This window comes from Xyrauchen texanus, chromosome 34 (genome assembly GCF_025860055.1).
Source record: "Xyrauchen texanus isolate HMW12.3.18 chromosome 34, RBS_HiC_50CHRs, whole genome shotgun sequence".
Classification (NCBI taxonomy): Eukaryota; Metazoa; Chordata; class Actinopteri; order Cypriniformes; family Catostomidae; genus Xyrauchen; species Xyrauchen texanus.
The window spans coordinates 8,062,855-8,080,335 of record NC_068309.1 but is presented as its reverse complement, the minus strand read 5'-3'; the positions used below and the strand labels follow the sequence as shown (position 1 = coordinate 8,080,335).

The window sequence follows — 17,481 nt, the reverse complement described above, 5'->3', positions numbered from 1 at the left end:
GCTGACTGATGGAAAGTTGCATTTGAGCAGAGACTCACTGAATTCAAGTGGAAAACATCAAATTAAGTAAGTACAAACAGTAATTAGATGGTAATTCAAGAAAAAATGTTTATAGAGAAAGAAGATGACTCAAATGTTATTTTGTCTTTGGGGCTGTTCACAGAGGACGTGTCCTTGCTTTCCATCTGCGTCATTTTAAGGTGTTGTTGGTAGGTCTTAAATTCGTCGCGTCATGAGTGTTGTATTTTGAAATTGTTAGATAATTTTGTCAATGTATTTATTTATTTTGTTGATCTGCAATCCCCGTCTCGATGCGGCTCAGACAGATATTGAAAGCAGTTCAACGTTTTAAAATGCATCTCGAGACCTAGCGTCTCTTTTTCTTGCGTCGTGATAGTTGCATGTTTAAGGCAGTGCGTAACGATGAAAACGGTTCAACATTTGAGACCCACGCGTCAACTATTGCGTTGCGCCCCATCTTGCTGTTTTGGGAACAAGAACATTTTAAAGGAGATTTTGGGAAGTATTGAATGTGATGACTTTATGTCTTTAACATTAACACTGATCATATATTATTTTCTTTCAGTGTTCACTTGATCCTTGTGGCCCTGCTCTGACTGATGATGACTACTTCAATATGTATACAGTTTTATCCTTGTTACCTTTTTAATTGCTGTATTTTATGTTGTCTTTTACTTATTGGGCTAGTTCACCCAAACAATAAAATTCAATCATCATTTACTCACCCTCATGTCATCCTAGATGTGTATGACTTTCATCTGCAGAACACACATCAAGATTTGCCGAAAAAATATCTCCCATACAATGCAAGTGAATGGTGGACAGAACTTTGAAGGTCCAAAAAGCACATAAAGGCAGCATAAAAGTAATCCAGACAACTCCAGGGTTTTAATCCATGTCTTCAGAATTGATATGTTAGGTGTGGGTGAGAAACAGAACAATATATATGTACATTTTACTCTAAATCTCCACTTTCGTTTCCACATTATTCTTAAGTTTTGTAATGGCGATTAAATTCTTCATACACATCATCACATACTGGTTGGGGCTGGTCAAAGGTGGTGATTTATTGGAAAAAAGGACTTAAATATTGATCTGTTTCTCACCCACACCTATCATATTACTTCTGAAGACATGGATTAAACCCCTGGAGTTGTCTGGATTACTTTTATGCTGACTTCATGTGCTTTTTGGAGATACAAACTTCTGGTCGCATTCACTTGCATTGTATGGACCTACAGCGCTGAGATATTTTTCGAAAAATCTTTGTGTTCTGCAGAAGAAAGTCATACACAGGTGGAATGGCATGAGGGAGAGTAAACGATTAGAGAATTTTTGTTTTTGTTTGAACTATCCCTTTAATGTTTTACTCTAAGGAATTACTGTATGTCATGATCCAGTTCCCCTATTCTTGTCATGCTCCAATAAAAAAAAAATAATAAAAACAAACTCATGTGTTTTCTTTACTATTAATAATACATTCTATTACTGTTAGTTGCTGTACAATTTATATTTTTACTGTAATACACATCAGCTACCAATTACAGTAATCAGTAAATTACTGTACACAACATTTGCAGTAGCTTACCGTTATCAGGTTTTTACAGTAACTAGCTGGCAATAGTTTTGCCACAATGTTGCTGTAGAAAAATCACGGTAAGGTCTAACAGTGCATCTTAATTAACATAAAAATAAACTAGTGTTAGATGAGTCACCATTTAGGCAGGCTTATATTCTGCCATCATGACCCCGAAGTGTTGCCAGATACCACAAAATAAAGTGTTTTACAGAACACATTGTAAAAACCCTGAAAAATATTTGTCTCTGATCGATGCCATGCCACGGTTACATAAGCGCCCAAAGGTTTGTGTTTTCCGTGTAGCACGACTGAAACCACTGAGAAGATTCTGTCATCCTTTCCAAAATGAAATGCTCTGGTTTGTGGTGATGCTTGTCTAGTTTCAGTTCAAAGTCTGTGCTTTTGAAACTGGCCTAATAGAGAGGACAAGACAGCGAGACAAAGAAATTAGGGAGATGATAAGTTGGGAGAGAAAAGGGAGAAAGTGAAGGCATGAAAAGAGGATTATTAAACACTTTATTAAACTATAAAGCATAAAAAGACAGACAAAAAAAAAGCAGATTGAGAGAGACAAGGGAATGTTTGTTGAACCTTAGAACAACCACATTTTTTTATTTTTCTGAAGAAATAATTTTCTTTTTATGACAAGTTACATGCTAAAGTTTAATACATAGGTTTATGGATTTGTACAAACCCCTAACCCAGAGTATAAGTAATAATAGTGTTAGCAAGCTATTAGCATTTAGCATGCTTTATCAAACACCAGTAGGCCAATCAAAAGTTTCAAATGTTTCTGAAGTCTGCACAAAAAAGGCAACTTAAGATACCACAAATAAATTAGACGTTGAACTAGATGTGTCCACACTCTTGTTCCTTATATTCTAACATTTTAAAAATGTATTTTGTGAATCTGGTTCCCTCCCAGCATCAGTAGACATAAGATTTGAAATGTATGGTTCAGTGTGTATAATGACTTTAGCATGCCTCTTTTCATTAAGGTCTTGAAAACGCACCAGCTCTGTCTTTGCCTCTATGATATACTGAGCTTTTTTTGGAACATAAGAGAAAAGGCCTCTTGTCAAGTCGTCCAATGCTTAAAGAGTCCCTGAAGTCTAAACCATGTGGAACATTGATGTCTGCCTGACTGATGGGGACTGTAATTGCCGTGGCTAATGAGCGTGTCGTTGGAAGCTCAGGGTGAAATCAGAGCAGCTTTAGAGAAGATCGTAACCAGTAGAAGGGCCCCTATTGTCCCTCCTTTTCTTTCAGCCAATTAGGGTTCAATTTAATCTCTCATCCTGAAAAGTGGGATACATAAAATGCTCCCTGAAGACAATATGGTTAACAACAAGTATTATAAGAAATGATCCCCTGTCAGAGCACTAAAATAATTATATATTATCCCAAATAGCATTAATTGTTAAATAATTTGTATAATTTTTTTTATAAAAAAATGTATCGCTCAGACTTATAGCAGTCCAATAACATCCAATCAAATATATCTACAGTACTACATTTTGAGTGGTGATTATCCATGCAGCAGTCAAACTTTAAGCTTTATAGGGGTCATGACATGAAATGTTCCTTGATGTTCACTTAAAATTGTATTATATTTGTAAAACATGAACATTTTCCACCCTCATTCTGACCCTCTGTAAGAAACACTCTGTTTTGGTGCTACTGCTCCTTTAAGACTTGAGAGTAAACGCCCACGCTCTGGTGATTGGCTCTCTACACCTGACTGACATTCTCTCGAGAGTAGTGATAATGTAAATTAGGCTTTGATGTCTTGTGGAGGCAAATAGATGCACATTTCTACCACAGTGTGACATCACAATGTGGAGGAAGTAGAGAATGAGTCGTCTTGGCAGCTTGGTTATAACAAATGCTCTTTTTGCTGTGAGGAGGAAGTTTTGAGTTCTGAAACTCCCAGTATGTTTTTATAGAACAATGACCTCTTATGTTTCTATATATTGGGGGCGGCTGTGGCTCAGGTGGTAGAGCGGGTTGGCGGTTTGATTCCCGGCCCACACGACTCCACATGCTGAAGTGTCCTTTTTTCAAGCCAACATAACATACAAGCTAAAAAAGTCGATAAGTTTCATACTACACTTTTTATACAAGTTCATTCAACCCCTAAATGTTTAACTTTGTTATATTTTTTTGTACCTGTTTCTTTCACTGTAGGGCGAAGTGCTGCCCATCGTGTGTTGGAGCGGTATCGTGCCCGGACCCAGGAGCAGGCTAACCTAAACCGTGGACTTAGCCGTTCTATGGGCTCTCTCCCCGTCCAGGACATCGTTAGAGTGGACGAGGGTCTCTCTCAGTACCCCCCTTCAGATTACCATGCGGGGTCTGACTCTGCGGAAGTTTACCACCAACATCAACAACAACAACTCCAGCAACAGCACGGCAGACCCATGGAAGTGGACCGGTGTTCTCTCCCCCATCAAAGAAACAAGAGCTGGGTGTCCTCAGCAGACCTGGTCTGCCTCGACCCAGAAATGCTCCGGTTTGGGGCCCTGGATGATGCCCGGAGAGGCAGCAGTGCTTTGAGTGCTCGCTCAGCTGGTAGACACAAGTCGTCATCGGGGGTTCGAGACTCTCGCTACTCTGAGTTTGGGAGCCTGGACGTGCGGAAAGCCCATCACCACTCTAGCCAGTCCGTGGGTTCGCAGTTCAACAGCGCTTATGACCGGATCAAGGAGAAGCATAAGAAACTACAAGCGCTCAAACAGGCCATGGATGGTGAGTACTGATTCTGATATCGAGTGTTCCACATTTCCCCCAAATTAGGAAGGTGGTAAGGGTGATGTGGTTCCGCATAGCCACACTTTTGACTATAAGGTCTGGTCCACATTACAGATTATTCTGGCAAAGAACTGCCCATTTAAGGCCCCGATACACTACACTTATAGAGAATTTCTTATTCGTTTCGTTCAGGGGTAAAAGAAGTTCTAAACAGCCGAGCAACAGTATACTGTTTGAAAACATTAAGACACTGGCCATGCCTCTGTGGGAGGCTTTTAGAAGTACATTTAAATATGAGGACAGTACAGGTAAAACCTTAAAAATGTGGTATCAATGACTTTATGCCTTATTCTATGAGTAGAATTCACATGAGGTCAGTAAAATAAGTTGTTTTAACCCCTCGATGATTATTTAAAGCAGTATACATGCAATTGAAAATGTTACATTTGTCTTGTTTACATTTTGAGTTCATGATGCTAATGCACAAACATGTAAATTATGATGACACCAAGACTACTGACTTCTGCAATGTGCAGAATAAAGACAAAAGAATGATGATAGGCTTACTTTGGAGTGTGAATGGGCACTTGGAGAGTATTTGAGTAGATTTGATTCATTTTGCAAACTAATTAAACAAAGAAACAATATTGCATGATATGGTCTTGGGAAATGTCTGTACATGAACGTTCATACAGATGTAGGTACATTTGCATCAGCTCGCTAATAACTCTGCATGCCGGTGTGTTCATGCTGACTAATTTTGACTGACTTAACAACATAAACAGAATTAGCTGTCAGCCTCAGGGTAGGTGTAGCTCCAGGTCACACCTATTGATGACATGGACCAATGGCAGGAAGAAGATGTTTAGCAGCCAGTAATAATTTAACAAACCACCAAAATGAACGCAAAAACACCTTCTTTTTGCCCAAATTTTGTTGTAAATGACATCACACCTGTTCGTTCTTTGTTTTCGTATGAAGTATATTGGCATTTAGATAGGAAAACATCTGAATGTCTTTTCAGAATTTTGAATTTTTTTTCGTGCCATTTATGTCTTGCACACAGTCAAGCATGCTAGCCTTTCAAAGTAGGCTCATTTGACCGTGATGCATTGTGTGCATGCGCACTAAAACTGCTTTGTCACACGCTTTAGTACAGTCATGCCAGGTGCATGCGCAGATAGCTTGCAAAGAAGCTGTCCATGTGTTTTGAAAAATCGTGCTGCACACAGACAGTCCTCAAAGGACGAAATGTGCCAAGCACGCAGAAAACTGAAGTATACTTTGGCCCAGAAAAAAGCAACAGTTTCAACTTACTATTGTAGTCTATGGGGAAACCATTGTACAATATAGTTTCCCCATAGACATCCATTTTATGTGCATTTCTGTTAATGCACTATTTTGTTGTGCCAATTATGTTATGTGATAATCAACAGCATGGCATAGAGTTTATATTGTAAATTTTCCTATTAACCCCTGTTTAGTCCATGAGAAATGATGCCTGTAGCTTAACATAGTGCTGTTCTATGGAGATGTCACATGAAAGTTACAAAAAAATAAAATAGCACCAGCCTCAGTCATTTAGCTATAAGTATTTTGTTCTTCAGGCTTCAAGCCAAATGTTGAATCTAAGTTGAAGTGACAGCTGAAACCAGGCTAAACATTAGGTCAGAACCACAGTTTATTTAAACAAGATACGGATTGTGACTAATTGTACAATGCAACAGTACAACAAATTAACCATGTGTGTTAAAAAAAGGAACTTTTAGGATCAAATGGATTTGTAAATGACTTTCTCTGATGCTCATTAGTTCCTGAGCAATAAAAGTCACACATCTTGCAGCAAAGAGTTGAGGTGTGTGTAGGAGTGAATGTAAGGTTATTAATGGGTTTTGCGTGGCTTCTACGCATGTGCCATATTGCCAGATTCTTTGTGACTCAGTTTTGCTGTGTTCTCTAGATTCCTGGAACTAATTAGGGAGATGGATAATTCTAGCCCTTCAAAGCTCACATACTTATGCAAGCTTTTTACTCTCTGGCTCTCTTGCACAATTTTCCACTTACATTTCATTCAAAACTTTCCACTGCTCCCACATTTATTGTCCTTCTCTCACCCTATGTATCTTTGCTTCAGTCTATATCAGTGTCTTATTGCCTTCTAAAAACCATGTGAAATAGCTTGACGAATGAAGTTTTATTTCCTTTGTTGACAGGATGTCAACAACGTATTCAAACAGGAAGTTGGACACCCTTACCACGTGAACCATGATTTGCTAATTGCTTTTGCTAGTCAGAAGGACGTGGCTTTAAAGGGAGTGTCAATCTATTTCTAGAGAGCATTTAATTTGAAAAATGTATTGCATATAAACCATGAGTGCAAGATGTGTCATCAATATACAGCCTGCTCTGTCATTATAAAGATCTCATTATTTTACATTACCAGCTATTACAATGTCATCTTACCATACGTTCCTGAGACTCAGCAAAACAAGTTTTACAATTTCCCTTTTTTTAAATGTCAATATAGTGTTTGATGCATAAAACACATACACTGAAAATTGTTTATAAAAAAAAAGGAATATTTTATATTATATTTGATGTGCTGAATTGAAATGTGATGCATTTTAATCCATATTTATAGACCAAGGAGAGGAAGTTGTCATGGCCAAACTCTTAAATATTTGGGATCTCTGAAAAGATAAGGCTAAGAAAAACATACACAAAAATGAATTGCTGTGCATCAGGAGGATGATGACCTTTAAATCCAAATGTAACAAATATGATGCATAAAAAAAATAAGATTTTTTTTTTTTTTTTTTTTTTACGATTTCTTTTTATGTTTTGTCTAATGGTACTAAAAACAGTTTCATGTAAAAAAAAAAAAACAGTAATTTCCCTGACAATTCTTTCATATGTCAGGCTTTACAGGGTTAAGGGCTGAATTGTTCAAACTTGACTTATACGCAGTCAATATGTGCCACATTCACGCATCCCTCGTCTGGCCTCCATCTGGATGAAGTGAAGCTTTTCTTCATAATAACAAACCTCAGGCTTTTTTATCCAGCCTGGCCTGAACTGAGCCCGCAAGCTGTTTGGACACTATTTTTGCCATGGCCTGAGCTCAGAACCAAAAACATACTTTTTGCATTTTTGTTATTGAAAAAACAGTGTTTGCACTGACGACTCACAGCAAGAACGTCCCGGGTTCAAGTCCCGGCTCAACTGAGTCTTTCTGTATGGAGTTTGCATGTTCTCCCCGTGTTGGTGTGGGTTTCCTCCGGGTGCTCCGGGTTCTCCCACAAGTCCAAAAACATGCAGGTTAAGTGAATTGGAGACTCTAAATTGCCCCGCAGGTATGAGTGAGAGTCCCCCAGCCAATGGGGGTTGTGTCAGGAAGGGCATCTGGTGTAAAACCTGTGCCACATCAAATATGCAGATCACGGATGGTCTGCTGTGGCGACCCCTAAATGTCCCCTAATTTTGCCCTTTTGTAGTATGTTTGTTCCTTGAAATCCACTTATATAATGTTAGTCAAAGTTTCTTGCACCAAAAACTGATGTAGTTTAGTTTTACATGACCATTTCCACCCTGTCTTTGACTATTTTGTAAGAATTAAAAGGAGTTTTGTACTATTTTACCTTTAAGACTTACTTTTAAGTTTTCTTAAATGTTCTAGGTGGGCTGGGGAGGAAGCTTTACGTTGAGAATGTTAAAGGTGCGCTCTTTATGTCATCTTGGACTTACACTGACACCTAGTGTCGTGGATGCAGCATCATTTAAAATCAATTGTTTTCAGTTTCAGATGCCATTTGTAGAAATGTATTATTCACAGTCAGCCATGATTACTTTAATCAGTGAGTGAAAGTGTTCAATAACAGGACGATTACTGAGATTAAGCAAGTATAATTCGGCTGGTCATGTGATTCTAATGGCACTTTTCCACTGCACGTAACTGTTTGACTTGCCTCAACTCTACTCACTTTACTTTTCTGAGCTTGCTGTTTAGTGCCGCCTTAACGTGGGTGGAATTATAGGCTAATCGTCATAGTTACACCGCCTCTACTGCCTTGACATCATCTTAAACACGACACAAACATTACTGACCAAAACAACAACACAACCGCTAGCTGTTAGCTATTAGCTCGTTGTGCTGCATAAAGCAGTTGTTGCATGGTGATTTTACACCTGGTCAAATAAATAAAAGTGAAGCTTTCACGCGGAGTATAGAGTTAATATAGCAAAACATACCATCCTCCATTGTGGATCAACGCCAGTCCAGGGCACTCTCCCTCCTATTGCTCGCCTGTTTAGATAGCGTCCATTTGGTCAAACCACTTCCACTTTTCCTTGATGGTTCTGTAGACTCATACGTTTTTTTTTTGTACTTTGCCCTACACGGTTGGTAGGTCTTGTGTTAGCCGTGTGCGGCCAACAGCTGATACATTTCCTGAAAGACTTTTTAGTTTTGCGTCGTTTCTTTCTTCACTAACGAGTGCACCTTGTTTATTGACCACGGCGTTGTTTTGTGCACAGCCATTTCTTTTTTCACAATTTGAAATGCGCACGTACAAATGATACTGTTATCGTTGTTGCTAACTTTAAAACTAGCGAGTTGATGTCCCGTGTCTGAAATCCAGTGATGCAGTTAGTGACGATTCTTTCTGACCAATCAGTGATCTGCAGGATTTTGACATCACATTTAGTATCGGCTCGTCTCACTTGGAACCTCGACCGAGGTGGTACTAAAAAAAGTACCAGGTACCAGGGACTATCCACAGTGGAAGACCCCCAAAAGCGAGTCGAGTTGAGTCGAGTTGTACCGTGCAGTGGAAAAGCCCAATAACATGGAAGCCCCCATATTTGGACCCTCTCCATGTAGAATAAAACAGCTTTAATAAGGTTGCTGATATGACTGGAGTCTTCATATTAATGTGAGTGGACATGATTTCCTACATACACCGATCAGCCACAACATATAAACCACCAGCCTAATATAATGCCTTGCTGATGAGAGAGGTCAACAGAGAATGGCCAGACTGGTTAGAACCGACAAAGTCTACGATAACTCAAATAACTGCTCTGTACAATTGTTGTTCAGAAGTATATAATGCTATTCTGGAGATGTGGATTGGCGGTGTTTTGGCAGCACGAGGGGGACCTACACAAAATTAGGCAGATGGTTTAAATGTTGTGGCTGATCGGTGTATATTGCAAAATTACAATTCATGTCTTTTAGGAGTTAAACATTTTTAATTAGGAAAAAATGACTGAGTGTACCTTTTAAGAGGATGTCTGCATACAATATTTCCGAATTGCAGGAAAAATTCTGTTTTCAATAATGCATTCTTTTTGTACCCCTGTATTGCTTTTGTAAAGTTCCATCAAGAAAACAAGGTTTTTATGTGGACTGAGTTGCTGTCTGTCCAATCTTGTAAACATGAGCCGTGCTCATTTCCCTGAGAACAACGGGGCCGCATTAGCCACAATCCTGAAGAGAAGGAATGTCCAGCTCCATTAGAGCAAAGTCCACCATTCATTATGCCAGAGAATGCATGTTTTCATTGTTTTAACTGTGAATGAAGGCATTTGAACACAGACCATTTGTAGAGGCACAGAAAATTGTATATGTTGTTCGGCTTTTCTTTTCGATGTGTTTTCTGTTTTTGTTATTTTCCTTTTCATCTCTCTCGTCCGCTGCTTTGGTTTGCATTCTTAGATTTCTGTCATATTTTCCCAGAATACACTGCTACTTTTGAATGGTAATCATTGGAGAATGATGCATTTTTCTTCTATGGTGGTGTTATGCCGTCTACCAGCTGGGGCTTAACTGCTCATGTTAACCAGTCAAAATTTGACCCTATAAATGTTTTAATATTTTTAAGGTGGAGTAGATTTGCACATGGTCTTGTGATCTGGATTCTTAGGAACACAGGAGGGTCGGGGTTGTGGTATACAATTACAAGTAACATCAGAGAGAGAAAGGAATGGATACGAACAAAGAGATTATATAATGTTAAAGCTCAGTCCATCTGTTTGGATTTCATTTTATGGACGTTCTCTCACCCTGTATGTCAATGGGTCACTTGGATCTAAAAGCTTTTTTCAAGCACGTCTCCCACGCTCCACTAGATATTCAGGAAACTGCTTACTACATCTCTTTAACCTAATTTACGCATTTTATGATCTCTGCCAGTTCAAAATTCCACAGGTTTTCCTTGTGTGAAATATTTATTCTTATAAAATTTGACTTGTCATGATCTTATCTACTAGTGATTTCATTGTAGAAACCAGATATATATGATCAGATATAATCTCTTTCTCAATCACACATACACATAATCTACTGCTCTTGTAGTTGCTGAGTTGTACTTTCTCCCAATATCAATTTCAGAGATTTTTGCTTAGCTGTGTGACCAACAATTTATCAATACATTTCTCAAAATTAGCTGTTATCTCTTTCATAGCTGTACAGAAAGACTGTTTTAAAGGGGTCATATAATAAGAAATTAAAGGTATAGTTCACTCAAAAATAAAATTGTCATTATGTACTTACCCTCATGTTGTTCCAAACCTATATGTCTTTCATAGCAGCTTGTGTTTTTGAAACTAGAGTTTTTAGCATTTTTTCACAAGCGTACCTTTTTTTGAACATCAATGAATGAGATTTGTGAGCTATGATGGTGGGGAATATTTTCAGTGAAAAATGGCTTACATTTTGGGTTGTATGTCAAAAAGTCTATAGTATGTCTAAAGAATACTTGAAATATGATGCACGACTCTAAAGGACTACTTTTATGATACTCTGGGGTTCCTTTTTTAAAGATTGAAAGTGACTGATTTTTCATTTTTGGGTGAACTCTTCCTTTAACACCAGAGGAACTAATTATATAGAGTAAATTGTAAGAAAGCCAGTCAAACATAATGCTGTTCCTGGTTTCTTAAAGGCACAGTAGCAAAAAAAGTTATTGTTTTCTCTAAGGGCCAGAAAAACTGAATTTTGACTGTATGTGGGAAAAAACCAAAAGCAACAACTTTATTAGCATTATATTTGGACCTCAGGAAAAAAAAGATACAAAATGCATTTTATGATCCCTTCAAAAGTGATAAAACCAAAATGTAAGTCATTATTCACTGAAAATATTCCCCACCATCATAGCTCACAAATCTCATTTGCGGAAGCAGATGGAAATATTTTCAGTGAATAATGGCTTCTTCGAATGTTGGGTTGGCTTGATCATGCCATGGAATAAAAAAATAAAAAGGTAATTCTGAATTTGCATCTCATAGTTGTGACTTTTCCTCTCAAATGCAACCTTGTATCTCTCAATTATGACTTTATATCTTGTCATTTAGAAATACAAAGTCGCAATTGCGAGATAAGTCAGGATTGCCTTTATTTCTTTCATGACAGAGCCCAAGGATCTTTGTGTTTATGTTCCACTGAAGAAGAAAAAAGTTTCAGAAGCATTTGAATATGATGCATGACTCCCAAGGACTACTTTTATAATACGTTTGGGTACCTTTGTTTAGCTTTCTATAAGCGTGGAAGTGATGGCTTTTTCAGTTTTGGGTGAAGTGTTCCTTTAACATCAGAAAAACAAATGATAAGTATAAATTATAGGAAAGACAGTCAAACTTTGCTTTTCCTGGCTTCTTAAAGGCGCAGTAGAACAAATTTCAGGTTTTATTGTAAGGGCCAGAGAGGAGGTGGAAAATGGTCATGAAAAACGCTATGAGTGTTTTTGGCACATAATAATAATAAAAACTTTATTACATGGACTGCAGGAAAAACAAAAAAGATTTAAAAAAATCCATTATATGATCCCTTCAAAATGTTTTTGTAATACTTGTTACATACTTGTGACTATAAAACAATAGATCAGCAAAAAATATGTTGGCATTGATTTAAAAAGCAGCTCAAAGGGGGCGTTTGCTGAAAAAAACACTGACCCTGAGGCTGTTTGTCTTTTACTTTTGATCTGCAGTCATTAAAAGAAAAAAGAAAAAACCCATGCTGTGCTGATAAATGTATCGTTTGCCACCCTCTAGCAACACGTCAGTGAATGGAGTCTTGAACATTTCATTGCCACTACATGTATGTTTAAATACTGGCAGGAAGCATACTATATTTAACATTGTCTTTTCTGGTAATACACAAACCCATACTTTAAAATGAATGCTTTTCCAGGCATAAACAAAGCCGCTTTAATGAATGAACATCTTTAGTCATCAGGGCTTTAAAGAAAACCTCTATGTTTTCTGCCCCCCTAAGAGCATTAAACACCTACACACTCATCATTCCTTCCCGTTGCTGTGAAACAAGCTGTAAATACCTAATTAATCCCTTCTTCTTTCTCCTTTTCCTGTTTTAAGTGGAAATCTATTTGCATTTATGAGTTTCAGTGGGAATCATGGCCAATGTTCGAGTCCTAACTGCCCCAGGCCTTTGAAGATCAAGATCAGAAGGGATTGTTCAGAACTGAGACGAGGAACATGAGGAAGTGATGGAGAATTTAGGAATAAGCATAAATGTGGCTGCTTTCCTGTCTGAAAAGAGATTTTGGCAGAAGATCCTGCAATGGCGTTTATGTTTTTTACCTGTCCACCTGAACTTACTGTTCTTCTGAGCTTCTCTAAATTATAACATCTGAGATCATCTCAGGCTGTCCACTTTTGGCAGACCATACATTTAGGTTCAACAATAGACCATTTAGATCAACAGCCATCTGTTTTACCCTTCCTTAGCAGATGTTTCACTGTCCAAGACACTATTTAGAATTGAAGTGCCATCTATTGGATTTCAGTATTAAAGAAAACATTTTAAAAGTTAAAGGGATAGTTCATCCAAAACAAAAATTACTTTTTAAATACTTTCTTCACTCTGAGGTCGTTCCAAGTTCATTTTGTTTTTTTGTATTTTTTTTTTTTTTTGGAACAAACAAGGAGATATTTAGCAGAATATTCAGAATAGTCTTTTCCATACAATTAAAGTGAATGGGGACAGGGGGTTGTCCAGTTCCAAAAGTGCAATGTACCATAAAATAGTCCATAGGACTCGTGTGCTGTATTATAAGTCTTCTGAATCCATAAAATAGCATTGTGTGAGGAAAAAACTAAATTTAAGTCTTAATTCACTGAAAATCTTCCCCATCAGCGAAACAATTATTCTGAATTTATATCTCACAATTGCGACTTTATTATTCGCATTTGCGACTATTTGTTTTTACTTAATATCTCACAATTGTTACTTTATTTTTGGTAATTGCAACCTTATCTCACAATTGCAAACGCATTTCTCATAATTGCGACTTTATATCTCGCAGTTGCGACTTTCTTGTAATTGCGACTTTCTATCTCATTGCAGAAAATAAAGTTCCAATTGTGAGACTAAGTCAGAATTACCTTTTATTTTATTGTATTTTTCCGTGACAGGATCCATATCTTTGTGTTGATGTTCCACAATAGAAGAAAAACGTTTTCATTTTTGGTTGAACTATTCCTTTAAGGCTGCAAGCAGGAAATAAATTTAGTTATTTTTTGAGTTTACAAGTTTACTAATAACACGTTCTTATGTGTGAATGCATTTTTCTGAATATCTCTCCATTATTGACGGTCTTGCTCCCTAATGCTCTCGATCTTTCTGCAGTCACAGATTTGTTTACGTACTACTAAAAGAGCCGTGTAATGAATAACTGCATCTGATCGGAGATAAATCACACATGCAGATGTTGTATAATGCGACAAACTTGCACTTGGTGGCTTTTATTAGACGTGCTCTCACACCTACAGTATTGTGGATGTTGCCATGGGCCAGTTCGATTATACAGGGTGTGTGAGAGTCAGCGCCTGCTAAACTCTCAATTGGCTCTGATAACTGCACTATGTGGGCAGCATTTTTCATTGTAGTCAAGGTTTGATTTGCACGTTTATTTTTGTGTTTTGCTTTGCATATTTGTCTTTTGTTTGTGTGTACTGGTTGTGAACTACCTTTTTCCACGGTTCTTGGTAGTTGTTTTACTCCCTCAGGTTTTGTTGAGATGTACTGCTGGGCGAATGTGTTTGGTAGAGCACGGTGCTAGCAAAGGCAAAGTCATGGGTTCGATTCCCAGAGACCACATTTACTGATTAAGAAATGTTTATCTTGTCAGCGCTTTGGATAAAACCATCTGGCAAATGCATAAATGTAAAACGCATGAAACCTGTCAATAACCGGGTCATATTTCACCCCAAAATCAAAAGAATTCATCTATTTCTCTGAGCCTATTTTAGGACCATTAAGATTTTATTTTCATCTTATTTTTCTAATGTGTAAAATATTTATGCATCATCCTAGTGTCTTTAATCTATGCCGATTTAAATAAAAATATCATTGTATGAAAATCTAATGTGAATCTTCAAGAATAATGGGATAAAAAGTCTGGATATAATATGATATCAACATTTTTTTTGTAATTTCTTACAAGCAGACAACGATAGTACGGGTCAAGAATGCTGCATTTTTTTTATTATTATTTGCGTTTCCCCTTTCACTTAAGACAATGGTTTTGTTGGACTAAGTGGACTGGTCGGTTTACTGAATTTTTCAAACTGTGCATCTGACAGCATTTAGTTTTGGGACAGTTTCAGAAAAAGATGATCGGTCATGTTTAATGGAAATGTTTGATTGCCCGGCATAGCTGCCATTGTTTAGTTTCACTTGAGGCTGAGCTAATTGTTTACTTAGAAGAGCAGCCAGTTGAGCATGAGATGAAAGCTTTGTTGTTCTCATGAATATTGAACTCTGCCTTTCGAAACCCCTGGCTTGAGAAATCCTTTAGGAATGCTGTTTATGCCAAATATGCATTACTGAGCGATCATGTACATGGACTGGATTTTCTGGTCCTGACAAACTTGTTAAATAGTGCACAAAGTTAGCATGCCACACATGGGGTATCCTGTCAACTAAGTTTCTGCCATAGTTTTGATAGTGATGTAATGTGCACACACTAGTCTAAGTTTCCTACCTGAACTTTATATAGTATATATACTGAGCAAATATTTGAATAAGAACTCGTATATGCAGTGACTGTTGTATTTTTGAAGGACGAAACCTTAGACCAGCCTAACACACAAAACCTTATGTTTTATTTCTAGTAAATTAAAATAATGAATCTTATGAATTCAAAATTATGAATAATAACAATAATGTTAATAATGGGGGCCTGGGTAGCTCAGCGAGGATTGACGCTGACAACCACCCCTGGAGTCGCGAGCTCGAATCCAGGGCTTGCTGAGTGACTCCAGCCAGGTTTCCTAAGCAATCAAATTGGTGGAGGGTAGAGTCACGTGGGGTAACCTCCTCGTGGTCGCTATAATGTGGTTCGCTCTTGGTGGGGCACGTCGTGAGTTGTGTGTGGATGCCACGGAGAATAGCTATGTTCAGACTACCACACACGCTATGTCTCCACGGTAACATGCTCAACGTGATAAGATGCGCGGATTGACAGTCTCAGACGCGGAGGCAACTGAGAATAGTCCTCCGCCACCCGGAGTCACTACACCACTACGAGGTCTTAGAGCGTATTGGGAATTGGGCATTCCAAATTGGGGAGAAAAATAATAATAATGTTAATAATGTGATTAAATAATTTTGTCTTTTTAGTACTTTCTATACATTTATGCATTTGGCAGACGCTTTTATCCAAAGCGACGTACTGTGCACTTATTACAGGGACAATCCCCCCGGAACAACCTGGAGTTAAGTGCCTTGCTCAAGGACACAATGGTGGTGGCTGTGGGGATTGAACCAACAACCTTCTGATTAACAGTTATGTGCTTTAGCCCACTACACCACCACCACACCGTGGTAGAAGTTTAAAGTTGAAATATTGAATTTCTGCGACACTAGCGCCACCAAATGGAATTGCAAAAAGCAATTTTCAAATTTCAAAACAGCTTTCTGTATACGCCCCTGGTCTGCAGTTGTTCAGATTGTCCCTTCCCCAAACTCGCATCATTGGTTGAGTAGTGTTGTTGGGGCTGGTCTAAGCGGGTGTCTCAAAACAAACAGGAACTTTTGATATTACTACAAAAGCACTAAACAATTTACCTACTTATGGCTAACTTATAGTTGTCTCTGCAGTTTAAGCTGAGATAGAAGGTATTTTAATGCAGAAATTTTTTTTATACTTTAACTTGAAATATATTTTTTGTTGCTTTTTAAAAAATGTATTTATTACAAATAAAATTCTAATCAATGCATTCCAAAAAAAAAATATATATATATATATACTGTTTTAAAAGTAATGTGTTAAATGAATAATTTAAAATCAAATTTATTATATATAATTTATTATTAATAATAAAAAAATTATAATTATTACTATTATAATTACTACTACTTCTAGCCATTATTTATATATCAAGTTTTTTATATATATAAAATATATATATGGATTGATCACAGATTTGTAATTTTCTGAAATGTTATATTTATGTATATATATGTCCATTCAATTCTACTGCATTTGATTATTGGGAAAGATATAAATATAACAAAGGTTTGCAACAATCCAGTGGTAGTCTTCTCATTATTAGCAGGCTTTCTTTTTCAAGTGTCAATTTGAAGGAAAAACATGCAGAATTCTGCAGAATGAATTTAAACATGGTTAAATTAGTTAACTGAAAGCTAAATCAACCTAAATATTTAAAAAAGAAACATGCAAGGAGCGGGGTATAGGCCTATAGATAACTTTGTGAATGACATTTTAATTTTGTGTAAATTTGTGGAGGTTTTCGTGGAGTTCTGTGAGCAAAGATTCCCTTAAGTAAATGTAAAGCTGTTCATCATATTTAAACAACCTAAAAAATGACCACGTTAAAAGCTGAGAGCCATGTCTTCAAACACAATGTTCTTTTGTTTGAATTGGCACACTGACAGATTAAAGCACTCCCATATGTTACTAATACATTTCCCTGGCATTTTTGTACAGACCTACTAAAGAGTATTAAAAGTTCAAGTCTTAGCATGTACATATAGTCCTACTGTTCTCCTGACAAGTATTAGAAGGGTTGGAAGTTTCAGTATGTTGACCTTCTTAAACATTACTGTGCTTGAGCAGTATTCTTTTATTCTTTCTGTAGCTATGTTC

The 17,481-nt window shown here is 37.3% G+C and overlaps 1 protein-coding gene across 7 annotated transcripts in view; it reads left to right on the top strand.

The window, feature by feature from the left end:
- ptpn13 (protein tyrosine phosphatase non-receptor type 13) overlaps positions 1 to 17,481 on the top strand; it is a 110,198-nt gene that overhangs the window by 46,097 nt on the left and 46,620 nt on the right. For all 7 annotated transcript variants that reach the window (XM_052103888.1, XM_052103886.1, XM_052103887.1 and 4 more), the window contains exon 7: positions 3,788 to 4,348. In XM_052103888.1, the coding sequence (XP_051959848.1) occupies positions 3,788 to 4,348 (561 nt within the window). The remainder of the gene's footprint in view (positions 1 to 3,787; positions 4,349 to 17,481) is intronic.